This window comes from Pungitius pungitius, chromosome 13 (assembly GCF_949316345.1).
Source record: "Pungitius pungitius chromosome 13, fPunPun2.1, whole genome shotgun sequence".
Taxonomy (NCBI): domain Eukaryota; kingdom Metazoa; phylum Chordata; class Actinopteri; order Perciformes; family Gasterosteidae; genus Pungitius; species Pungitius pungitius.
In genome coordinates, this window is record NC_084912.1 from 19162554 (window position 1) to 19189020 (window position 26467).

Genomic DNA, 26467 nt, shown 5'->3' on the forward strand with positions numbered 1-26467 from the left:
TCAGTGACAATGGGAGGATTTTAAATCATTTTTTTAACACTAAATCTGGGCTTAGGTTTTGTCTTTCTTGGAAACCTTTGGGCAAAACTTTCATTCTACTTTCAAACCTCTTGGGAAAAAATAGAAAAGTGTCTTGTAATCTATTTATCATTTTGCCAGGCGACCCAACGAAGCCCCTTTGAGGACCTTCAGAGCCCCCTCAAGGACTCTTATTGGTCCCCCACAATGGGCACCGTCACTCTAAAAAGGTATTCAGAGTTCTTCTTCCTGTGACAAATTATCTATCAACACTTTTCATACAGCCCAATTTCATATGCCATTTGTGTCACTTAGCCCAAACTAGCTGTTCACACAGGAATCCTTTTCTTGGCAGCAGCTGCAGTAAAAAAGAATAAGAAGAAAAGCCTGTAGGCACCCTGCTGCATAGCCTACCATCCTCTGGAGGAAGAAAACAACAAAACCATTGGAATGATGCCGCTATTATTGCCTCACATGTGAGACGAGAGTGTGCAGAAAGAGGTTGGGGCTTTGCTTCATTGGCTCAGAGCAACACCTTTTTAGGATTTGTCCCTTTTGACATGTCTGATTGGATTTCACCTTCCTTTAAAATGTTGCTCAAAGTATTGCTCCGTGTCCGCTTGACCTGCTCTGGTAGGTAAGGCCTGTACCGTTTAGGATTTACGGGAATACAGTTGTTTTAATTGTTTATTTTATGTGAAACCAGCTTGTGAGTTTCTGAAGGTGAACATGAGCTGCATTTAGCCAACAAACAGAAGAGCCAGATAACAAAGGGACGGTCCTTAGGCTGTGCATCCAGGTGGTGGCAGCAGTAACTTTCAGTTTGACCTGGTCTTACCAAAGCTAATGCAGATGTAAACACACAAGATGTTATTGAAGCATAAACAAAAGCATTAAATGTCAGAATGCATGCACTTAAATGGAAATAACAACACGAACATTCATTGTCAGCATTTAACAATGTGCTTTGTGTTGTTGCTTGTCAAGGTTATGTTTATGATGTATCTCACTCAGTTTGTACAGATTTGAAAGGAAGGACCAAATAAGTGTTCAGGGGAGGTTGTCAGCGTAGAGCAAGTTTCATCTGAAAAATACATTAATCTGCATTTTAAGGAGGTATTTGATACAATAACAATAGGATATCACTCTTAGCTGCTGAAATTATGTTCCTGTTCGTACATGTGTACATCTTTTAGAGGTAAGACGCTTCTGATTCTAAAGGAAGAAAGAGATCTGCGAACTGACATCGAAATTTTCTGAGGGCCAAGACTCGCTGTGCGTAGTGCTCCTTTCCTCTGTTACGGATAACATGTGTCGGGCACGACTTGATCGGCGGCCGCCGGTCGACCCTGTGCGCTGTGCCACGAGCACACACCATACCTCATAAAAACCGTTCAATTGTTTGACTAGGCCTAAATTATGATATTATAAAATATAGTAGCCCAATGCACAATAATTTGCGCGATAGTCCGGACTCGAAGTACATCATAATTTGTAATTTTCTTTAAATCCTATTCTAATAATTATATTTACATACTTAATAACTTATTTAAATTGTCAAATTGTTGTCCTATAGGTAATTTCCTGTTAGTATTAAGCCAATTGTTTCACGAATTGTGGGATTGTAAATTGGGGGAAAGTGCAAAAAGTACGTGGGCTGTTTAAAAAGACTCCATGTAGAGGATCAGATCAGAGGATTTTGACATCGTGACTGTGTGTAGCTGTAAGAGGCAGGCGGTCCACTATACGCCGTGTCTGTCTTCACGCAGCAGCCTTTGACACCGAGCTCCTCCGGTATTTACCGGGACCAGATGCGCGCTCCCCCGCGCTCACCGCGTGGTTACAATCGAAATATGGTCTTCACTTTGACGAATTAATATAATATATAACCTTCAATGGAATCAAAAGAAAATATAAACAGAAGCCTAGACAGTTTTTTTCAAATATGAAGGATGTCTACAAGGTTGTCATTTTTCCGGATAAAAAAATCGAATTAACTAAGTGAACATTGAACAAATAAATAAATAAATAAATAATCTATGAATCAGGCAGATAATTTTATTCTGAATGAAATGAAATCAGCCTGAAACAAAAAATGCCCTTTAAATCAGCCATACTGTGATTCCTGCTGCCACTTGTATTTGTGACGTGTCACGGGGGTAGAGAGAGAGAGACAGAGAAAGAGAATTGTCCCTATATTGGGATGAGAAAATCACGAGTTCATAAGGGGTGCGTAACGGTCTCCCTTGGGTGACTAAGGTCACAAACAGTTCAACAGTTCAGCTCGTGTATTTCCACAGCAATTGTTTGAGATAAGGGGCCTGTAAATCAAATCAAATGAAAATAATAATAATACTAAATTACATTTTTATATAAAAATATTATTATTATTATTATTATAGTATTTCGCCCTTGCAAATATAACGAACACCTTGAATTACAAAGGGAAGAAAAACAGAACTGTCCTCGGAGCATAACTTTCTCTTCATGCGTGTTCTTTCATTTGTTCCGGCCTATTTTTATTGACAAATACTTATGACGTTTGGAATCCTGTTAGCCAGGTTTGTCCTTGTAGGCCTCAGTGTGAGATTGGATGTTTATGATTCCAATTCTCAGCCGGGAAATAACTTGACACTCGACGAAATGGAACGCGCCTGGGTTAAGGCCTTCCAGATCAGATATTAAAAGGCAGTAGTCCATTAGAAATATTTCATTAAAAAATAATAAAATGTCATAACATTATATGAAAATGTAAAAACACAACAACCTCTGTTTCCACCTGATTAAAATCTTCATGTTGAAAGTGAATGATCTCAAATTGGCTTGACTATAGTTCTAACACAAGAATTCAGAATTTAGTCTTATTGCTATCAGTGAAATTAATGACATAATCAAATATACACAGACCTAAAAGAAAGCGGACTGATTCAGACATTCCCCAAAATAAGGTAAAACAAAAACCCTCAATGCGAATGTAAATGTGAATCAATGTAGAAACAACGTCAGGGACTCGAGAGAAATACCTTAAATATCATCATCATAGCATCATTTCCTCGCATTTTGTCCATTCCACATAACTTCAGCTAGTAGCAAATCAACTTCCATCCCTTTTTTCTACAGTTATAGGGTTAAAGCTTTGCATTTGCTTCCCAGATCCCCTTCGTTGAAAGCCTACAAGGGCACAACAAATGCATACATTCTGGCTTTAAAAAAAGTGTTAACACGCTCACATTTACTTTACATTCGTTTTCATGACAGAGTGTTTTTATTTATTCATGTTTTGAATGAATGTATGCCTTTCACTTTATTTGTATTGTCCACAGCTTTACGGTGCCAATATGTTTCTTTGCAGTGGATCACACCGACATGTCTACAAGCATTCCAGAACTAACCTGTCATGACCCATAAATAAATAAAACGACTAGAGACATCATTCATTCTCTTTAGTCTATTTAGTTTTTATTTATGGAAATTGGAAAAAGACGGAAGCAGCGCGGCAACGTCACTGATTTCCTGGGCGCTGCCAGTTGAATCGTCTGTTGCCATGGTAACAGACAACACGAGGACTGTAGGGACAGTAACACCCGGGCTATGTCTCACCAAGAGCGTCCGAGCCGAGTTCCTACAGAGGAGGACACGAGAGGGGCTGCTGCAGAATTTTACCGGGCCAACGGAGTCCCGCAGCTGGTGGAGAGAGCTCTGAACGAGCTCTTCTTCCATGAGCCTCGAGACGTCAACGGATACCTGGTAGGAGCCGATGACGTATGCTAACAAATGCTAACCAACTGGCTAACTGCACTTATTCCTGCTACCAGCAGATACCAGTGATGTATTCAAGTCTTCAGAATTCAGGAACAAACAAATAGAAGATGAAATCAGCAGTGCCCCCCCATACTTCCTGTCCACCCGCCCTGCACTACACCATTTAATGTAACGTTTGCCAGCTTCAATAGAGTGTCCTTGGATGTGGTGCATTGATTCAAGAGATTATAGCCTCTACTAATGTGGGTACTTCTACTGGTATTGTTCTTGCTATGGTATATGGCTATTTATGTCAGAAAGTCTGTAGTGAGAAAATGTTTTGTTATTGAAAGTATGAATTCTGAAGAGTTCTTCTTCCTCAGTGACCAAATAAACCTTGAGTCTCCAGCGGCTCATAAATGCTTAGGGTGGGTCAAATGCAGAGGTAATTTCGACCATTTGACTAGTAAACAATACATATGTATACATATCCTCTGTCATGTAACATATTAGCATATTAAATTAAGTAAAAAATGAATGAACATATTAAATAAAGTCTTTATTGAAAACCAGTACACAAAGGCATTAATAGATTTTAAATCAAGAACAATTCCTGATAGCATAAGACAATAAGACCTTCATGTTGCACCACTTATTTTTGACACCGCTGGTTTGAAACCAGTGTCTGGCTCAGAAAGAACAGAGCAAGGCGGGAAAGGAGATTGTTTTAAATGGAAATGCTGCACAAAAATTGATGAGAGAATCAGCACGTGTAGTGCAAGGTTGAATCAGAAACATTGACAGATACTGGCCTCGTTTAAGTACTATGATAGCAATGTTTCTGTAACGGGATGCTCAGGGCTTCAGGAAAAAATGTACAATCTTTAGAAATCCGCTTTACTTCCAATCATCTCAAAAGCTCTTGTTTAATTTTTTCAGTTTCTTTCCGTTTTAAACACATCTCCAAGGGATGAATGTAAATTAGTCTCCAAATTGTTGTTGTTAGGTGCTCATCAGGTCATGCATTGTGAAAGTATAAACTTAAGAAAGTCAAATAATCACACAACTTCGAACAAGTTCAAGAAACACGTACCTCATCTGTTTAACTATCAATTTTTATTTACTTTTACTAGGCAAATTATTTCACAAATCTAAGTGAGCCACCAAGGATCAGCGGGCTGAAAGGGAGGGAGGTTTATGACGCAAGAGGACAACTCTCCATTGAGGCAGAAGTCTTCTGCATTGTCTGCAACAAGGAAAAGGTACAGAAACAACCTTTTCCCATAAAAATCAACACGTGTCCGAAATAATCACTACAGTCAACTGATGTCTATGTGCTTGGACCCGGGCTGACATCTCTCTCATGGGGCAGATTCTAGATATTAAGTTCAGAACATGCATTTAGCGTCTACATCGAACAAATGAAGCATTAACAAAGGAGTTGGGATTCATTAGTGATAACAGTAATGGGCCTCTGCAAACATGCAGTAAGCCGATGAAGCGAGCAAAGACAGTAGCTGTATCCCATTTGGTTGGCTGCCTCCTCATGAGGATCGAGCCTTCACAGTGAATCTGGGCTTGGTCCTCTAACGGCTGCAAAGGCTGAACTGAGCGGTCTCTGAAATCGGACTGCCTGACCTGCGCTTACTTATAACTTACAAAATGCAGATAGACAAGGTCATTTTCTTCTTATTTCATTTCATTTAGTAAGATACGCTTTACCTCTGTAGGATGATACATTTCAGACTGGGAGAAGAACTTTTTCCGGTTAATTTATATTAAATTAAAATGGATTGAGCCCTAAACTTTTAGCTAAATGAAATCTTGCAATCTTAAGACAGAGGAAATCAATCAATACAGTCAATAATAACAACAGCAGCAAACACATTTATTAACTGGTATGCAAGAATGTTTTATTTTTTTCTTGCATAGGATACAAGCTAATTTAACTATAACCTTAATTAAGATATTACAGAATATGTCACCACACATGCTGTTCTGCTATAGCTTGATGCTGCTTCCTCCTGGCTCCATAAAACAAAATAAAAAAAGTTAGTTTATAATCACACTCCAAAACAAAATGCATAGTTGGTTTATAATCACAACACAAAACAAAAGTAGTGACGCAACCAAGTTCAGTTTCTATGTGTATTTATTCTCAACGTTTGTAATGTTACTGACTTAGAAAGCGATAATTCAGATTTATAACTTGTCTACTTTAAAAAAAAAATTATGCTAACAATATGAAGTATAAACTCTCTCTAAAACCGTTACAACCTCAATAAGATATACAGTGTGAAAGTAAAGGCATTAAAGTGACTTTTCACTAATAACTCTGGGTAACATGACAAAGTTATAACTTAGAGAAGTTTATTCTCATGTCTTATGTGTATTTAAAAACACAACATTGATTACCCAATGTCACATAACTTAAGCAATTTTATTAATTAAGATGTTATGTTAAATATTTTAATGCAATATTTTTTTTGGTAGACATTGTTAAGAATTCAAGCAGAAAAGAACAGCTAGCGGTAAAAATTATGTGTGATCATGACTAGTGACAGAATTATATTTTTATGTGTTATTAGATATTATCAAATCAGAATAAAGTGTCTGTTTTGCAGAAAACATCATGTATATCTTGTAAGTCATTCAATACTGTACACATGTATTTTACTCTGTCTACCCTGGAAGGAGGGTCTCAAGTCAGACGTCCTTCCTAATGCTTTATCCTGAGTCTTAGCTTTAGTATTAGCTTGTATCAAGCAGAAAACAGCCTACATTTTTTGACCCTTGCAGTTTTTGTACAAAACCCATTTCAGTTTGTACAAAATCTGTAAAGCTGGAAACACAAGATGTGACACTCATGTGAATCACTCGTATTACTTATATATGATAATATATATCTATATATACAAGGAGGCTTACAGGTGGCATCAACATAAAACTTGCTTACATTCAACACATGTGAACCAACTTGTTGAGTATCTACAGTCAGGACACTGGGGACATCTTATAGGCATGAGACACTTCAGCTCTTTTCCCATGGCCTGGCCATCCCAGTACTTGCAATTAATAAACTGGTCATACAATGAAGCATTTAGACGAGTTAGGTATAAGAACTGCCTGGCTCTGATGTGAAGGAGGAAGGTTCTTGGCAATCTACTGAGCACTGAGATGGGCCCAACACATTCACACTTGCGCTGGCGGAAGTGTGGAACACATGTTGCCAATCTCAGGAATCAGGAAACACACACACACATATACACTCACCTAAAGGATTATTAGGAACACAATACTAATACTGTGTTTGACCCCCTTTCGCCCTTGCAACTGCCTTAATTATACGTGGCATTGATTCGAGGTGCTGAAAGCATTCTTTAGAAATGTTGGCCCATATTGATAGGATAGCATCTTGCAGTTAATGGGGATTTGTGGGATGCACATCCAGGGCATGAAGCTCCTGTTCCACCACATCCCAAAGATGCTCTATTGGGTTGAGATCTGGTGGGGGCCATTTTAGTACAGTGAACTCATTGTAATGTTCAAGAAACTAATTTGAAATGATTCGAGCTTTGTGACATGGTGCATTATCCTGCTGGAAGTAGCCATCAGAGGATGGTACATGGTGGCCATAAAGGGATGGACATGGTCAGAAAGGCAAAGATACCAGGTATCAACTGATGCCCCCTCCCTTCTGCCACACCAGGTGTCAGGTGGAGACTCTGTCACTAGTGCAGATGTGATGCAGCTTCATTAAAAATACATGCGCTCAGTTAACAAAATGTACGTGGAGTATTTGTATTGACCATGGGAGGATATTGACAGTTCAAACAAACCTACTCTATTCCCTTTCTCTGTGTTCAGAGCCTGTCTTCAGCTGCCATCTCCAGCCACTTTGGGCCTATGGTGACATCACTGGAGAGGAAAATAATGAGTCAGGAGAGGGCTAACCATATGATGACGGCCACCCAGTGGATCAATGGTCCTCTGATAAACATGCTGAAGGGCCAAAACCCCTGTGACCAATCAGACGTTGACCTTATACTCAGGTAATGTTCCAATTTGTATTAAATTATAGGGGAGGCTTGCATCTCTCATCTGTTTCCACTGATACTATATAGACCAAAATGTATGGTTTGAATATTTTCTAAACACACTGTTGTGACAATTTTGTCTTAATTTAGGACAGTATGTAAAAGGTACATTTCCTTCCACCTAACCTTAAATAAACCAATTCCAGTGGCACATGTTGGTGCATGTATTTTGTAATAAATGCTGCTTTTCACAGCTTTTGTATTGTGACAGGAAAAATATTTTATTATAATTTCTAATATAAACAAAATGCACTCAGTGCTCCCCTGTTTACAGGACTGTAATAGAAGAAAGGATGATTTAATTTAATGAATGAACTGTAATAAAACACATTTTTGTAATGCATTGTTAAATTTCAATATCCTGACCCAGCCTGATTACTGCCAGATCTGTTAAAATCAGAAATAACTTTAAAAGAACCTGTTCGTCAAACTGTATTAGGCTAATAGATGTCAAAAAGCAACACATATGTAAAGAAATTCCAAAAACAGGTGAGAAAAAAGTAATTAATATGTATCAGTCTTGGAAGGGTTACAAAGCCTTTTCTACGGCTTTGGGATTCCAGAAACCCAGAAAGCCATTACCTACAAATGGACTTGAAACAGTGATTACCTTTGGTGGTGTTCACAATCTTCTCATACATTCCAGGAGTCTTGTGGTGGACTAAGAAAACTAGGGTTATTGGTTTAAGCATAATTTCTTACTTGGAAGTAACGAAACAAATGGAAGGGATGGATATTCTCTTTTCAATACATCCTCAGAGCTTCCAAACACTCCACCAGTGCGTAATTGACCAATGTTAGAAATGCCATTTTTAAGCCACAGCGAGAATGCACAGTCTAGTCTTGGTGGGGGAAGAGGTGATTGTCATGAATAGGGGTAATTGTAGATAAATCGGTGAGGCCAAATTGGATCTGCCAGAATTTTGTAATTTGCATTAAGAAGTGATGTTGGTCGGTAGCATGCACATTCCTTTGTAAGTTTTAGCATTAAAGAAATAGATGCATTTTCAGGGTTTGTGGCAGAGCACCTTGGGTTAAAAGTTGTTGAACATATCATGCAAAAGTGGTAATAGTTTATCTGAGAATGCCTTGAAAAATTCAATGGGGAAACCTTCTCGCCTTCTCACCAGCTGCCTGTTATAATCGTTTTGCGACTTTGCCGCAGACCTTTTTCATCTTAAATCTTTGTTTTGAAAGTTCGAGAGCTGGTGTTGTTGAGTTGTGTAAATCTAGGTCCCTGATTGATTTCATAAGTTGAATAGCTATAATTCCCCCCCTCGTGACAGCTTTTAGAGTCCCCCTCAAAAGAGAAGGGGATATGCTGTCTTAAATGTGACGACAGGAGCCAGGTAACCAAATGTATTTAACATGGGTGTACTTTGTGGTTAAGGTTAAAGGTTTGTTTTGACATGTGGGCACTGCGCTTCCTGTGCAGAGGAAATGGCATCTACAATGTTTTTAATGTTTGATCCAAATATTTTTGAAGCTCATTCCATGTAGTGTTTTATTTTCATTTTGCCCCAAAAAGAAGTTTCATTAAAGATCCCATATCTGTTTGTGTGACCCATCGTGTATATTTCTGTTGTGTAACTGTGCAGCAATTTCTTCATGGCCCGCTTCCTTGAAGAGAAAGATGTTTGGAACAAGGAAAATGAGGAGAGTCGTTCTCCCAGCGAGCCCGGGGAGTTGTTCTCTTCTCCACGCTCTGCAGAGGCGAAAGACAACAAGATTGTTAAAAAAGGTAGGCCGTAATATTTGATATCAATAACGCTAATTCTAACACCTTACCATAAAGTCTTTAAGTAAAGTATATTAATATATTGAACAAACAAAACTGAACTGAACAGAACTGTTTTAAAATTTAAAAATCTATCACTACATCAATGCTTAGGTTCCATTTTTCAATGAAAGTCAGAACATGGATTATAGTTCAATTCAAAGGCTGATACAGTTTTTTGAAAACAGACCTCCAACATGTCTTCTTTTGATAATGTAAACCGGTTTTAAGCTTTGGTCTTTATAGGACTAACATCTTGGTTGATGAGTTCACAATGCAGCAAGGAGCCTTTTGACCAGGGGACATTAACCTGGGTAGTTGGTATCCAGCCCCATAGAACATGGAGATACCAGGCTAAAAACACATCTAGGTGATAGCCCTGTGTGTGAACAGTAATCATGGAAAGATTTACGTCAATAGGACTACTCCAGGACAGGCTTTTGTCAAGGCCTAACAGCAGAGAAACAGGAGGACTGGATTTTTCGGCTCTGGTTGGCTGATTCAGACGTTGCAATCTCTTATTTTGTTTGTCTGAACTCATCGCATCAGGTAAACCCACTCGTAAATAATCAACAGCTCTCCTAGCCACTTAGAAGCCAAAACAGGTAGGTTGTAAATGATGCTGAAGAATGCCGTCTGTCTGTGAAAATTAACCATCCTAATGTAATTTAAAAGCAAAAAGAACCTATGTAAGTCATGCAAGAGGGATGCTAAGCTATAACAGTGCAGAAAGAGCGGATTCGTTTAATAGTGTTAAAACGATGAAGGTAGGAGGCTTTTATGACTTTTACAATTTTAGTGTATTTTTAAGCTCAATTCAGCAAGGTTTGTCTGCGAGAAATGTTACAGATATTACTGGAGTTAGTCTTTTCTGCTGGCAATTTGCTGCTTTTTTTCCGCATTGTTCAATTCAAGATATTTTCTAAGTTGTTTTTTGAGCATTTTCAAATAGATTAATGGCAATTAGACTCTACCGCTTCAAAACGATGTAAAGCATTCATATATTTGTTTGTAACGAGGACAAGATATTTGTGTTAGAAGTTGTTTCTGGCTCGGTCCTCTACTGGTTTTGTACCAAAATTGGTACACCTCAGGTGCAACGAGTATGAGGTGACTTTGTCTGCCCCCTTCACAAAAGATAAGCTTGATAACTGAAGGCTCCGGCTCCCATCTTACGTTTAAAGATTCTAGGAAAAACAAGTAACCCAGCATTTTGGAGTGCAGCTCTCTAGTATGGTAATATGTTATAAGCTCTATTATAGGCAGTAACTGTGGCAACACTGATTGTCTGTATATCCAAACCCCAGATCTGTTTTGATCCACTGTGCTATAGAGCTTTGGAAACGTGCATTCCAACTTTGTGACAATAATGTTTTGCTTCCACCACAAGGTAAAAAGAGCAACACGTCGGAAAAGCCATTTTGTCCAACAGAGTCACCAGAACCGGTTTTACGTGGGAGTTGTGCCATTGGCTCAGTATCTCTTGCCGTGGCCCAAACTGCTGCAAAAATACAGGGTCTCCCTCTCTACAAATACATAGCCGCTCTGAAGAACAGAAAGGTAACAACACACTGCACATACAATCACACAGACACTTTGCTGGGTGCAATGTATAATGAGGTCTCATAATGAAACCAATCTATACAGGCTCCTGCTAAGTTTCCTATTCCGGTATCTTTGGTCACTTTGCTGAGCTGTGGAAAGACTTCTCCTGGAAAATTGAGTTTGCTTGAGGAAGTCATCCTGATCCCCAAAGCAGGACAACGAGTCAAACAGGTACTCAGAATATGTAGCGCTGCACAGAGATCTATTGGCAGAGGCGTAGATCTGTTCAATGCCTACAGTTAGTGCTCTTTGTGTGAGCTCCTTTACCTCCATTGTTGCTATGATGTTGTATATTATTGATTAGATGCAGTTTTACTAAATCTTCACTCCAGTGTTTATTAACCTCACTGAACTGTAAACCTCTTTAACAGATCATCACAATGGCTCTTGGGATACAGAAGGAGATGATGAGAATAATGTCCACTTCAACAAAAGCCGGGGTGAGGGACTTTCGATTTATTACTGTAAGAATAGGAGTTGACACAGGCTGTATGAAAGAAAGATAGAAGCAGGATTTTTCTGTTTCATGAACTTACCTAAAAGTATTATATAAAGAAAATGTAAATGCCTATTAAAACTTTCAATGCTTGCATTGTCTACAATTCCTTCATGTAGCATTTGTACTGTACACACAGTTATTTCTTGCATTGTTTAATGACCTATAGCCTTACCATTTATAACTTGAACAGTGAGGAGAGTGAGTGCATACACTTGTCTATTCAAACCAATAAATCAACACTCCTCAATTGTCATTCACATGCTACTTCAATAAAGTACCACACATGCTGTTAACCAGGTGAACTATGTATTTGCTCCAAGGCAACCCAGGCGATGCTGTGTGACAGTGGAGCGCTGGCTGTGACATACGAGCGACCTGAGCAGCCTCTGGACCTGATCACTGAAGCCTGTAGTAACTCTGGACTGGCACTGGGTACAGATATCCACTTAGCACTAAACTGTGCTGCTCCTGAGTTAATGGACTGTGTAAGTTGACCAAAGGTAGTTACTGCCTTTATGTGATATGAGATGTGAGAAGTCTTAAGGTAAGAGTCTTTACGAAAATGTATTTGTTGGCACTTTTTATAACATGTTTAATAATAACATGCAGAAGGATAGATAGCAATGCAGCAAATTTATTAATTTTTTAATTATATAACTCTTTAAATTAATTTATTAAAGAGTTATTGTAAAAATGGCAGTATTAAGTCAATCACATCTGTGGATTTCCACTGAAGAATGACCAGATGTGTGTAGTCCAACTGAAGGACAACCAGATCTGTGGAGTCCGGTGGAGGGCGACCAGATGTGTGGATGCCCAACCCAGTCTCCAAAAAAAGCGTGAAATGGCTACGTTGGTCCACCGTGATAAACGTAGTCATGTCACGTTTTTCCCCAAAATAACGTTACTATGTTACGTTTCTATTGGCCCATTCATTTACATTGCTTTGCAAATAGGTCACGTGACTATCAAGTTTCCCGGTAGCGAAAAGAAAAACATGGCGGACGGTCAGCATGTTATCTGTGAAAAACACAATATTTTAAGAAAGCATCAGCATTTTTATGCATTTCGATGGCATTTCTAGCGAGAAGAATGCGTTATTCTTTCATAATCTTCTATCAGAGACTGTAGAAGACCTTCCGTTTATTCGTTTCTGCGAAGATTTGAGTGGCTCTTTGGGAAAGCGTGGCTACGCAACGCCTTTAACGGCGCATTATTAAAAAAACACTTCCAGTGGGGGCGTTACCGTAAAGAAGCGTTCAGCCTTAAAGCCACTAATCACAAAACAAACTCAAAGCACTCGAATCACATTATGACTTTTTAAAGATAAATTCCCTTATTTTTATGAGTTTTCAATGAAAGAATGCATAATTTCCGGGGGTAGGCAAGCCCGGGACATCCCGAATTATGGGCAATTTTGATTTGTCCAGCTTTTTGACAGCTCCAGTCCCGACTTCCAATCACAGCCTCCTAAGTCAATGACGCGCCTTAAACTCTCGGTTGTTGTGAAGTTGTGTGAGTGCAACTCCCCCCCCCCCCCAAACATTACGTCTTGTTTACATGGAAAGGGGGGGCGGGGCTTTGCCTTCAGAGCGGAGCGTCATTTCTCGCTCCACACGTCTCCTCTTTTTACTGGCCAGGAAAACGGGCGATCTGTCCCACGTGGGTCTGGCTCCATTCCATTGGCTCTGACGAATCCATGGAGAGGCGGGACTTATCATTTTCCCGGCAAACGGAGCTGCATTGCTTGCCCTGTGCGTGAAGTGGCCGTGAGGCCTCCACTAAAGTCTCTCTCTATTTGTTCTGCTTTACTCAATAAAAGTAAAACCTTTACAGATATACTGTCCACACACTAGGCTAACATAACGGAGATTCCAGGCTTCGTCCTTTATGTTTTATGGGGATAAAGCCTCTGTAAGTAGTTTTTTCCCAAGCAAATCTGAGTTTCTTCTGTTTTTTGTGTGTCCCATACAAATATCAAAATATATATACTGATTTTCACATCCAAACACACTCACTTATGTTCCCTTTTATCATGACAACAAGAAATTTCAAGATAAACCTTTTGCTTTCATAAATATGACAGTTTTAGTGTGTAAAGGCCCAGCAGTGTACGGTCGGGGGCCCCTATCGGGCCACTTGTTAGATGGGTTTGATGGGTTACTGACTATAATATATGCCCCCACCCCCTAACTTGATTTAGGTCTGTTGCCTCAGGGCAACTTGTAAATATAATAGGTCAAACAAGCAATGTAAGCATTAAGAAAGTAGTGCATTTTGAGCACATTAACCACAAATGGATTCAAACATAAATTCAAAAATATTAAACAAAGAAATTAAATGACCAACACTGTATGTACAAAATCCACATACAAAACATGTAAACTTAAAGGGCTTGTTTGTGTCAAATTTTTAGTGTGTAAATGCCCAGCAGTGTACAGTCGGGGGCCCCTATCGGGCCACTTGTTAGATGGTTCGATTAGTCTATCACTACTATACTTTGATCTGATGACTAATTTGCACATCATGCTCGTACCGGCATGGCTTCGCCCTTCCCAGGCATAGTTCATCATCTTCCGGGGTCCTATAGCCAGTGTTGGGAAAGTTTACTTTCAACATTAACTAGTTCAAAGTTTAGTTCACACATTTTAAAAATGAACTAGTTCATTTCATAGTTCAAAATATTTGAAATAAGTTCACGGTTCCAAAAAATGAACTAGTTCAGTTCTTTTTTTCCATACGTTGCTGCGAGCTATTTTTTTTATTTTATTATTGCCACAGCCCAGAACCACAGACAGCAATTATTTGATCAGTTTTAACACTGAAGCTATGCATCAGATTTAATCTTCATATCCAATTTTGAATCCTTATCCAACCAGGGCATTAGCATTGAGGGGACAGCATTTCCCCTTTGTTGCTTTAATGTTGCTGTCATTCACTCCACACTAGCAGCAGTTGCAGAGTTCACCCCTACACTACATTCTCAAACACATGCTGCTTGAATGGTCTTTTTTAAATAAGGTATTATAAAAAGAAAAACAGGACAGTAATCATTAAGGTGCAAATGTTTGCAAAGAAAGGTCAGATTCCTCCCATCCTCACCGACCTTGTCAGTAACTTCATAAAACTCTTTAAAATTATTATACGCCGCCTCTGCTACACTTATTAATGCGCGTTTACTGTGTGTTTTCTATAGAAATCTGGCACCCCATTGAACGACATTAACCTGAAAGAACGTGCCGTAGAAACCAGAATGAACGAGTTCACAGTAACGTTCATCGGGCATTAATACAGTACGTTCAGTTCACGTTCGCCCAAAATATCAACGAGTTCATGGACTATCGTTCAATGAACGCGTTCAGGCACAACACTGTCCATCCCGAAAGGGCCGGGATCGCACTTCACCCAGCATGCCTCGGCCTTCACTTTTTTCACTACAGAGTTTTGTTGCACCCTGTGACTCCGGCGTTAGACTCCTTCGACTGAGTTTCAAGATGGGTTGGATGGGTTACTGACTAAAATGTATGCCCCCACCCCCTAACTGCCTCAGGGCAAGTTGTAAATATAATAAGTCAAATAAGTCAAACAAGCAAGTTGTATCTGGTTTAACCCTTTTATTCCTGTAGGCTTTTTTTAGGCCTCATGCTGGAAATTGCATTTACACACTAAACTAGGATAACGCATGTCTGATGATAGTGACAGTGAGTCTGTCGATCAAGATGAGGATGGAGACATAGTAGAGGTTGAAAATCCTCCTTGTTGAACACCCCACAATACATTCTGTGCTCTCCCTGGCATAACATTTCTAATGATATCATGTCCCCCCCTTCAGTATTTTAAGACATTCTTCAGGTTATTGTAGGCCAGTTGAATGTGTATGCCATACAATTTGACACAAACAAGCCCTTTAAGTTTACATGTTTTGTATGTGGATTTTGTACATACAGTGTTGGTCATTTAATTTCTTTGTTTAATATTTTTGAATTTATGTTTGAATCCATTTGTGGTTAATGTGCTCAAAATGCACTACTTTCTTAATGCTTACATTGCTTGTTTGACCTATTATATTTACAAGTTGCCCTGAGGCAACAGACCTAAATCAAGTTAGGGGGTGGGGGCATATATTATAGTCAGTAACCCATCAAACCCATCTAACAAGTGGCCCGATAGGGGCCCCCGACCGTACACTGCTGGGCCTTTACACACTAAAACTGTCATATTTATGAAAGCAAAAAGTTTATCTTGAAATTTCTTGTTGTCATGATTCAAGGGAACATAAGTGAGTGTGTTTGGATGTGAAAATCAGTATATATATTTTGATATTTGTATGGGACACACAAAAAACAGAAGAAACTCAGATTTGCTTGGGAAAAAACTACTTACAGGGGCTTTATCCCCATAAAACATAAAGGACGAAGCCTGGAAGTCTCCATTATGTTAGCCTAGTGTGTGGACAGTATATCTGTAAAGGTTTTACTTTTATTGAGTTAAGCAGAACAAATAGAGAGAGACTTTAGTGGAGGCCTCACGGCCACTTCACGCACAGGGCAAGCAATGCAGCTCCGTTTGCCGGGAAAATGATAAGTCCCGCCTCTCCATGGATTCGTCAGAGCCAATGGAATGGAACCAGACCCACGTGGGACAGATCGCCCGTTTTCCTGGCCAGTAAAAAGAGGAGACGTGTGGAGCGAGAGAATGACGCTCCGCTCTGAGGGCGAAGCCCCGCCCCCCTTTCCCATGTAAACGAGACGTAATGTTCGGGGGGGGGGAGTTGCACTCACACAACTTCACAACAATCGAGAGTTTAAGGCGCGTCATTGACTTAGGAGGCTGTGATTGGAAGTCGGGACTGGAGCTGTCAAAAAGCTGGACAAATCAAAATTGCCCATAATTCGGGATGTCCCGGGCTTGCCTACCCCCGGAAATTATGCATTCTTTCATTGAAAACTCATAAAAATAAGGGAATTTATGTTTAAAAAGTCATAATGTGATTCGAGTGCTTTGAGTTTGTTTTGTGATTAGTGGCTTTAAGGCTGAACGCTTCTTTACGGTAACGCCCCCACTGGAAGTGTTTTTTTAATAATGCGCCGTTAAAGGCGTTGCGTAGCCACGCTTTCCCAAAGAGACACTCAAATCTTCGCAGAAACGAATAAACGGAAGGTCTTCTACAGTCTCTGATAGAAGATTATGAAAGAATAACGCATACTTCTCGCTAGAAATGCCATCGAAATGCATACAAATGCTGATGCTTTCTTAAAATATTGTGTTTTTCACAGATAACATGCTGACGTCCGCCATGTTTTTCTTTTCGCTACCGGGAAACTTGATAGTCACGTGACCTATTTGCAAAGCAATGTAAATGAATGGGCCAATAGAAACGTAACATAGTAACGTTATTTTGGGGAAAAACGTGACATGACTACGTTTATCACGGTGGACCAACGTAGCCATTTCACGCTTTTTTTGGAGACTGGGTTGGGATGCCCAGATGCCTGGGATCCCACTAGAGAACGACCAGATGTGTCCCACTGAAAGACCACCAGATGTGTAGAGAACCAAGGGAAGCAAGCAAGCAAGCTCAGGAACAAGACACAATAGGAATGGCCGGTCATGGCATGGGACAATACAAAGCAATCAGTAGAGGACAACCAGATCTGTGGATTCCTACTGGAGAACGACCAGATGTGTGAAGACCCTCTGCAGGACAGCCCGACGAGCACAGCCGCAGTAGAGAGCGACCAGAAGTGTAGAATCCCATTTGAGGACGACAAGGTGTGTGGAGTCCACCTGGAGGACAACCAGACCAGCAGAACTAACAGTAGAGGGGGACCACATCTGTGGATTTCCACTGAAGAATGACCAGATGTTGGGAGTCCCACTGAAGGACGACCAGATTTGTGAAGACCCTCTGGAGGACAGCCAGACGAGCACAGCCGCAGTAGAGAGCGACCAGAAGTGTAGAATCCCACTGGAGAACGACCAGATGTGGGGAGTCCCATTGAAAGACGACCAGATGTGTATAGAACCAAGGGAGGATGACCAGATGTGTGGAGTCCCTCTTGATTTAACTTAATCTAACATCAGGATAGGATCAAGATCAGGATTTGTATCCAATACAGGGCGGGCTGCTGAATACTAAATGTGAATGAAAAGCATGAAACAAGGAAAAGAAAAGCAGAAAATGATGGTGATGATGTGGTGTAATACAACTATAAAATTATAATACAATAGACATTAAAGCATTTATGAAGCATCATGATATCATTAGAACATAATTTTACATTAACGTTTGTATAAGGCACGATGTTTTATTGTCATAGAATATTTTGAATAGTTATCTTTATTTATAGTTAATTTAATATTCATGAACTATCCTTACAGTGCAATGTTCAGAATATGATGCATATGATTCTAATAATTTTAATTATAAGTGTACTTCTGATACATGATTGGCATCATCAAACTTTTTTGCATACAGCAAATTCTGGATATATATATGTGCACAGCTGAAAGAGATAGTGGAGAGAATAAAATGTTTGCTTCTTTTCGTCCTTTCAGTCTAAAGGAAAGTATGAAGTTTCAACCGGGGTTTTGAAGTCTCCAGATGAATTAGTTGATATGTACCGAACCCTTATCATCAAATACCCAGCAGTGGTCGCCTTAATCGATCCATTCAGGAGAGAGGTAAGTCTAAGCATGATCAATTTTCAGATACTTGTACATAAACAATATGGTTAATAAAATTGTAAACCATATTGCTTTCATTCAAAATTTCAATATTTTTAGTTTAAAACAGGAGAACAGACACATTTTAATGCATTTGCCATGTTCAACTATTACTATTGAAACAATGTTTTCCTTCCTTTTTACCTTTAACAAAAAATTGTGACAGTGACACAGTCACTCCTATCTTTATCATCAGTCCCAAACATGAAACAAAACTTCTACAAATAAATAACTCAAACCTTTAAATAATATCCAACAACCAGTTGATGGAACATATAGCCTACACATGCTATAGCCTACATGCTATTGTAATGCGTTATACTGCGTGATAGAAGCACTGGTACATGACGGATAAGGGCTCCACAAGCCCTTCGACTTCTGTGTTCTTTTAGTCTTGTTCTACAGCAGGGGTCCCCATGACTTTTCCCTTCTCTGGAGGGGGCCGGGGTCGCAAAAATCTTGACGATTGCAGTGGGTGCTTAAATGTAAACATTTATTGTTTTCCAGAAAGCCACATATAACAAAATATTAATAATCCAGGATCTTCACAGAAAAAAGGTCAGGAAAAAAAATAATTTAGTTAATGAAATAAATAATAACCTAATAATCTTCTCTGGGATCTTTACAGAAAAAAATGAAATAAATAATAACCGCCACCGCCTCTTGACCGATGACAGCATTGAACAAACGAATAATCGTTTGACCACTGCAGGTTAAATACCCTGCATTCTGAATCAACCTTTTCTCCATTATTCCGTTCTACTTCACAGGGGCTAGTCTAGGATTTGCGTGGCCAGACTGAAAAAAAAATCATAATGCCCCTCTGGTATTGTTCAGGGGGCCGGGCCAAATGGGGAGGCGGGCCGTAATCGGCCCGCAGGCCTCAGTTTGGGGACCACTGTTCTAGAGGATCAAAGTGACATTTCGGGTTCATAAATCACATCCAACTTAGTGGTTAGTTACTTGTTGTCCCACCAGACTCAATCACATTGTGTGCATGCTCAAGAGAGATGTATTTGTATGATCATTTAAACAGCATGTTCGTCCTTATTCTTATTCTGTGTTTGTATCTTTTGTGCTCTGTAAGGACATAGACCAATGGGAGAAGCTGAGCAACATGATTGGAGACTCATGTTCTCTGCTTTCTGACCTCACCTGCAAGCTAAAGGCCCCCCCCCTTTCGGGAGTCAGAGGTCACATCTTAAAACACGTCAATGAGACAACGGTCAGCGATTTGATCAGCATCACTTCAGAGCACCAGGGTAACAGATGAGGTGTGATGGATGAAAACAAGAATTCTTGAAAGATAGCAGTGCTTTTTATCAATCTTAACTTCAATCTTAACTATCAAGCTTAACTCAACTCTCACTGGAGGACCAAAACATGAAACCCAATATATAGTTGACTCTACTTAGAAACGCATAGAATCTTCTGCCCAAATTGACCTTGTTCACGAAAGTTATCTGTGCACAGACTCAATCGGACATGTAAGTGACCCGGTAACAGTTGTTGATGAGATATGAATGTATGCTACAGCATGACTTCATTGCTTGAACTGTATAAAACAGTATTTTACTTAAGGAATTGCCATCAATGCTCATTCATGTTTATGTCCCTTTACCTGATGTGGCAGGTTCAGTGTTGATGGGAGTAGCAAGGAGTGAGCCTTGCAGTGATGACTCTCTGTCAGATATAGTAAGTTGAGTCCCTTTCTTTCATTTAGTGTTTCCAGCTTCATGTAATTTGTCTGACCAGAGACCATTTTTCTTTCATAGTGTCTCTGTCCAAAGCAAAAGCCATTTGCAGTAATGATATGTTGTGTGTGTAAAATCCATAGAGCTTTGTAGTAACTTTTTGGTGCTTTCGGTCCCACACTTTACTGCCCTGGCTCACCGCTGCCAAAAGTTTTTTTTTGCTAAAATGCTTTAAGACGCCGTTGATTACGAACTACTCAGCAGACGACAGACAGACAGACAGACAGTCCGAGACTATCTGCTGAACATAGTGCAGCGTTTAGCAGCAAAAGACAGAGTTTTTTCTCAGTTCATAAAGCAAAAACAGACTGAAAGAGGAGTTTTTCTTATGCTTTTCTTTTAATGGTAAACTGAATACTACTTACAAGGAATGTGAAATCCTGAGAACATGTCCTACAGATGAATTGATCACCTATGACACTTGTAAACCAACTAAAACCTTCAGCTTCAATAGGTCTCAACTGTGATTGGACCCAACATACCCGCCCCAACTCCTTGGTGGCATGACACACATTTCCTCAGCACCAACGTCTGTCTCACACTGTGTTGCTCTTCTTCTCCTCCCTCAGGCTGTGGGTCTGGGCCTTGGCTATGTCAAACTGGGAGGTCTGAGCGGTGCTGAAAGGATGACTAAATACAACCGGCTGATTTCTATAGAGGAAGAGCTGGCCAAACAGGGAATCCTGTGTAGGTTTTTTTTAATAGTCCTGCCTTGGAGATGGAGAGATGGACCCCTTTCTCTGTGTTGAATATGAATGGAAACTGTGTGTAAGGAATCATACAAATGTGTGAATGTGAGAGTGAAGAATAACCCCCCTTCCCAGCTCCCCACCCATCGGCTCTCACACACACACACACACACACACACACACACACACATCACCACCCTCAGACTCCTTTGGATTTGTTAATTGGCCACCTAATTACACTTAGGGACAAATACTTTTCCATCCATCAATTACAAAGTAGGTAGGGACACTGGAGGGTTAATAAGAGACTATGTCTGTGTGTAATCAACTCCAACCAATAAAAGTTGCTTGTGGTGAAAGCTTCAGTACAGCGGCACCCCGGTTATCGGATAACCCCCGTTATCAGGGGCCAGTGCAGTTTGCTTCATGTCTGCTCTCTTCATTTAGATACTTCTTCTCGTCCACAGTGTCCCAGGAGAAGCACCCCCCCCCACTGTTCAGTGATACACCACAGGAGAAGTCTACCACAGCACAGAGTACAGTCTGACTTGTTTGTATCCACAAAGTGTGCGTTATATTCCACTTTCATTGTTTTCTTCTTATCTATTACTTGCCTGTCGAGATTTCACGGGAGAACCTGCTGAGTTTATTAGGAACAAAGTACATTAATCCTGAATTCTAGTTGATCTATTAATCATTAAGAAGCAAAGTGAGAAAAGAGAACTTTGAATAAAAAAGCTGTTTTAACGGAAATCTTGTCGTTTCTTCAGATTGTTTACATGTGAACCATCGCAGCAGTGGTTGTACGCTGTTCCTCCGCACACAAACATGCTTTCAGGTCACAATCGATCATCTCGCAAGAAATGTGCAAACATTGCAGCAATTATGAACCATAACACAGCAAATCCAGAGAAAAAATATATATTTTTAAGTTTTGCAGAAATGTCTAATTTTTTTAATCTATCCTATAAAATCATCTCATGTGAAACTAAAACACTTTCCGCTAATATCAATTATTTACATATTCATATAAAATGTGTATAACAAAATGGTCAGGTTCTGCAATTACACTTCATATTGACTTATATATTGACTTATGACTGTTTTGAAACACATGAGTAAATGACATCCTACAATCTTGTTTCACTGTTAGATGTTAGCAGCTTTGTATCATCTCTTTATAGAGGACTCTAACTGCAAGCTGACTCAAGGGTGTCAGAGCAGTTCTTGATTGGTCGTGTTAATCTGGCCAGTGAAAGCCCTGTGTGTCATGTCCAAGAAACTTTGTTAAGTTAATTTGATCAGTTTCTTATCATGTTGTGTTGTGTTTTCAAGTTCTGTGTCTGCCTCGCCCCCGATTGTTTCCACCTTACCCTGTGTATATATTGTCTATATGTATATATTGTCCTGTGCCAGTTCGTCTTGTCCCTCGTGCCAGAGAACCCTCATCGTATCCATGCCATTTCCCATTGTCAGGTCTTTGATTCTGATACTTTGTCTATGTTTGATTTCCACTTTTCTTCAGTCTAGCATTTATTCAATTTTTTTTGTAATATTTTGTTTTTTCATTTTGGGTTTATCGTAATAAACTTTTATTTCAAACGTTTGCTTCTTAAGTCGTGCAATTGGGTGTAGGTCCATTGTCCGGTTGTGACACTGTGCTTTAATAAAGGAAGGCTGTGGGAGGATAGAAGACACAGAGGGCACGCACACACACACACAAAACTGTTTCAGTGTTGTCCAACAAAGCCTGTCTCCGGTCTATTTTGGAGGTGCGAGGTAAAGGCCCCTTCATAACCCCTCTGATGGTTCCTCAGTTCCTGGAGGAAAGGATTGTGTCAGAGTGAGACGGGAGGGGAGAAGCACGTGACCTGCAGCACAGAAAAGAGGCTTCTTGTATACAGTGGGGATGGCTTTGTTTACCAGCCACATAGAGCTGCACCAATGGGCCTGACAAATGAGATTCCCTTATTCCCAGATCTTCCCTATAACACAGGACACAGAAATGTGGACTGAAGTTGTTGATAGTCGGGTTGTGGAATGTTTCTTTTTTATTTTGTGTCAGTTTCACTGAAACCATCATGATTTACATTATTTTAGATTATGCAATTGCTTCCTTTAATTGAATGTCAAGCAGATAAATAAAGTCCCAAATATGTTCCAGTTTCATTCTGTAACTGACAACCTCTAATCAATGACACATGCAGACACAAACTGAGGCCGGACAAAAAGTAGCGTCTCAACTGAAGCGCCCCAGCAGCCAATTACAATGTTTGGGAAAATAAATGAAATGACTAGCAAAATAGGTCAAATGAAGTGTTTCCCTGACACACTAAAGGACCTCCCTAATTGGTGGTCCCTGAAGAGACAAGAATACAAAAACAACAAAACCTTATATTGTATCGTCCGATGACGGCGGAAAGACAGAGAGCTGGGAATAGTCTAAGGGAGAAGAAAGGGAAACAGCATGGTTTGAGTAATTACATGTTTTGCCTCAATTGCCGGTGTGTGTACCGTCCGCCAATCAGCGTCAGTGAGTTCCACGGCTGGAGCAGCTGGCAGAGAAGGGAATCAAGCCAGCCAATGACTTTGTCTCTGCTGGTGGAGGAACACGGTGACAACAGATCCACTGGCGCTTTCAATCAGAGACTGTATTCCATGTTTTTGTTTTATTCAGTCGTTCAATTGAACTCAAACTCAACTCAAAGGGCAGCATCGATACCGAGGATATGTGAGAATATACAACACCTTTACTCCATCTCAAGTAGGTTAAGCACTCCCTGACACTGTACTCCAAGATGTTATCCAAGGTAACTCCAACATCCTCACGCTGCCTTTGTCATGACACAAAGAATCTCTACACCAGTGATTTGTTTATTGGATCTCCCCACACATAATTTCCTGTTTCTACCCACCTTCCCCACCGTGACTTAATGTGCTGTTAAATCAAATTAGAATGTGACTTCCTGTAGTGAGGGATGAATGAACGCGTGAAAGATGGAGGGGAGTGAATCTAGTTAGAGAATCGCCACATTGACATTTCCTCCCACTAGTCGGGGGGATTGGAAGCTGGAAATTGCCCCTCAGTGCTCAACGCTTAGTTCCAAGCTTAATAAACAGCAGCACACAAAAGGTGATGGACATTGGCCACGGTTCACGGCTCTCAGGTTTCAATCCCTCACTCGAGGAAGTGTGTGGGAAATTTGGCAGGTGTTGAAAGGGAAAACAAAAGAATGCGTGAGCAGTCCGCTGTTGTGGTGAAATCACCAGCACAGACATTGTACTTTTCAAAGGGCGCAGGTTGATCCTCCGCTCCACCCGACTAACACCACCTTTGACTGGGGCTCAAAGGGAAATCCACCCTAACGCTCTATAACCCGTAAAGTGCTTTGCATTTCTTACACTGTTTTTTCAAGTGACTTTGCTCATAGTTTCATAATGATTTTCCCCACATAACTGCTACTGTATGCTACTTATGACTAATAGTAAAATGTCATGACAATTACACATTTGTCAATTATTGAGATCTGTCCACCTGCAATGCTTGAGTAGACCAGAATAAATTGCAGCTTTGAAAAATGTTGGTTCAAACATTGTAGTAAATCACAAACAAGTACATTTATGCTTGTGATCCATAATAACATGTGTGGGGATTGCGTAGTATACACAGATGGAGGTTACAACTGGAGCTCAGAGCCAAGATATTTATGTGCAAACTTAAGTTATTCTAAAAATAATTTTGTAATGTAATCTGGGATGTTTTTTTTCTTTTAAAATCTTTCTGTTGTCGCCAATTAGGGATGTCATTGCTCAAAAGGAGGCTGCAAGGTTAACACGGGTTGAGAAAGAAACAAACTCTCCTTTGGCAGATGCTCAAGGCTGCAAAACGCTACACTGTTTATAGCAGTGGCAACATTGGATGGGGCTTTACCTTCAATATCAGAAGAGCTGAATGAACACTGAACAGCTGGTGTGACATAAACATCTTTCATTTCACTCAATTGAAATAGCCAAAATGTAAATAACTGGTGCGTAATCTCTGGCTTTATTTACAACCATCATTACTGCGCCATTTCTGAATACTCCCTATTCTTTCTGAAATTATTATTTTTAAATGCATTGTTTACCACTATTGATACACAGATTGAGTTTAAGAGGAACCTCTTTTCTATCATTTCCATAAATGATGACTCTGCTCCTGAACCAGTGTCTTTCACGATTTCTATCTGATCTCTATAATGAACTAACCTATGTCACAAAAATGGCCTAAATCATAAGTACCCCACTTTTTCAGTAAAGGTAAAACATTTGAGGCAATCCATTGATGGAGCCACTCCCTTTGGTTGGGGGGAGGTTTTACTGAAATTCTCCTCAACAAAAAACACATCAAATTGCTGCATTCAGGAACAAGGAAGCTGCACAGAAACCACTACAGCTCAAACCAAATAGATCTAGAAGAAGCTTATTTCATTATTCATTGTTTATATACATGTATAGTATGTTAACATTTGGCTTTCACACTGACTTTCACACTGACTAGCCGTACAACCTTTGTTTCACAATAGATTCTGGTTTGAACACATCCATGTACGGTGAAGAGACCAAAGCCTCTCCCCTAGGTGCAAACACAGTGTATCTTGTATCTTAAAAATGGCTTGGGAGGACATGGAATTGTTTTAAAGTCCCATTACCATGATTCCTTTGAGTTTTTGAATGGCAGAATTAGAGGGCAGCCTCCCAATCTGATGAAAGGAAAATAGGAGGAAAAAGACGGGTTTGATAAATAAACAGCAGTGTCACACATTATACTTATTTTTCCTCATTCAGCACTTAGAGGCTAAACTACACCTCTTACCACAGAGATGAGACAGTGCAGTCAAGCACGAGAATGTATGCTTTCTACAAGAAGCAAATGTGTGAACACACAAGTCAATTTTCCCATCCTCATTATTTATAATTACCTCATAGAGCAGGTGCTAATGCTATCTAATTTGGGCAGCGTTGTTGTGGCGGAGGAGCAAGCAGACTAAAAGACGTCTTGGCCATATGTCATGTTTTATCATAACAAGAAGCTCTCAGATAATCCCACATAATAATGGATGTAAGAGCTCTCAACAATATATGCTTAACAATGTTTGGTAATTTTGAACAAGGTAATAAGACATTTTCACAATCGCATGGCAAAAATGCACATGCACTTTTTAAAATTACTCTTTCATTTCCTGTCTTCACTGTCTTCTGTGTTTTTGATCTTTTAGTAACTGTGAGGCGTTGTTTTTGTAATATGGCAATATGTCACATCTGTGGAACATTCAAGTTGCCCGTTATTGTATCATTCCTAATTTTTTATGTGTTGTCAGTCCGAAGGGTTACTCTAGCATTGCTAGATGCATGTCATTGTTATTGTATTTTATTCAGGAACAAAACATAGCAGAATGCTTCCTTTAAAGCACAGGAGTCAAACTTAGTCAAACAGTCTACTTTATTGTATTATTTTCTGTAAAGGATGGGAACACCTTCTGTTCCCCCATTCAGAGCTTGTGGATGTGGCCCAGGAAAGG

The 26467-nt window shown here is 39.9% G+C and overlaps 1 protein-coding gene across 3 annotated transcripts; it reads left to right on the forward strand.

Annotated features, from left to right (window-relative positions):
• Positions 1–439: 439 nt before the first annotated feature.
• On the forward strand, positions 440–22462 carry eno4 (enolase 4). Of its 3 annotated transcripts, XM_037466399.2 has the most exons (14): positions 445–651; positions 3371–3765; positions 4893–5021; positions 7627–7811; positions 9455–9597; positions 11024–11193; positions 11281–11409; positions 11610–11678; positions 12058–12222; positions 18296–18421; positions 19551–19725; positions 20097–20158; positions 20787–20904; positions 21374–22458. In XM_037466399.2, the coding sequence occupies exons 2-14, from the start codon at positions 3610–3612 to the stop codon at positions 21451–21453; spliced, it is 1707 nt and encodes a 568-aa protein (XP_037322296.1). In that variant the 5' UTR covers positions 445–651; positions 3371–3609; the 3' UTR covers positions 21454–22458. The 3 variants fall into 3 exon arrangements, 2 of the variants coding, with proteins under 2 accessions (XP_037322297.1, XP_037322296.1); XR_005119980.2 differs by lacking the exon at positions 21374–22458 and having other exon boundaries at positions 440–651; positions 19551–19737; positions 20787–20862; XM_037466400.2 differs by lacking the exon at positions 4893–5021 and having other exon boundaries at positions 442–651; positions 21374–22462.
• The last annotated feature ends 4005 nt before the right edge of the window (positions 22463–26467 follow it).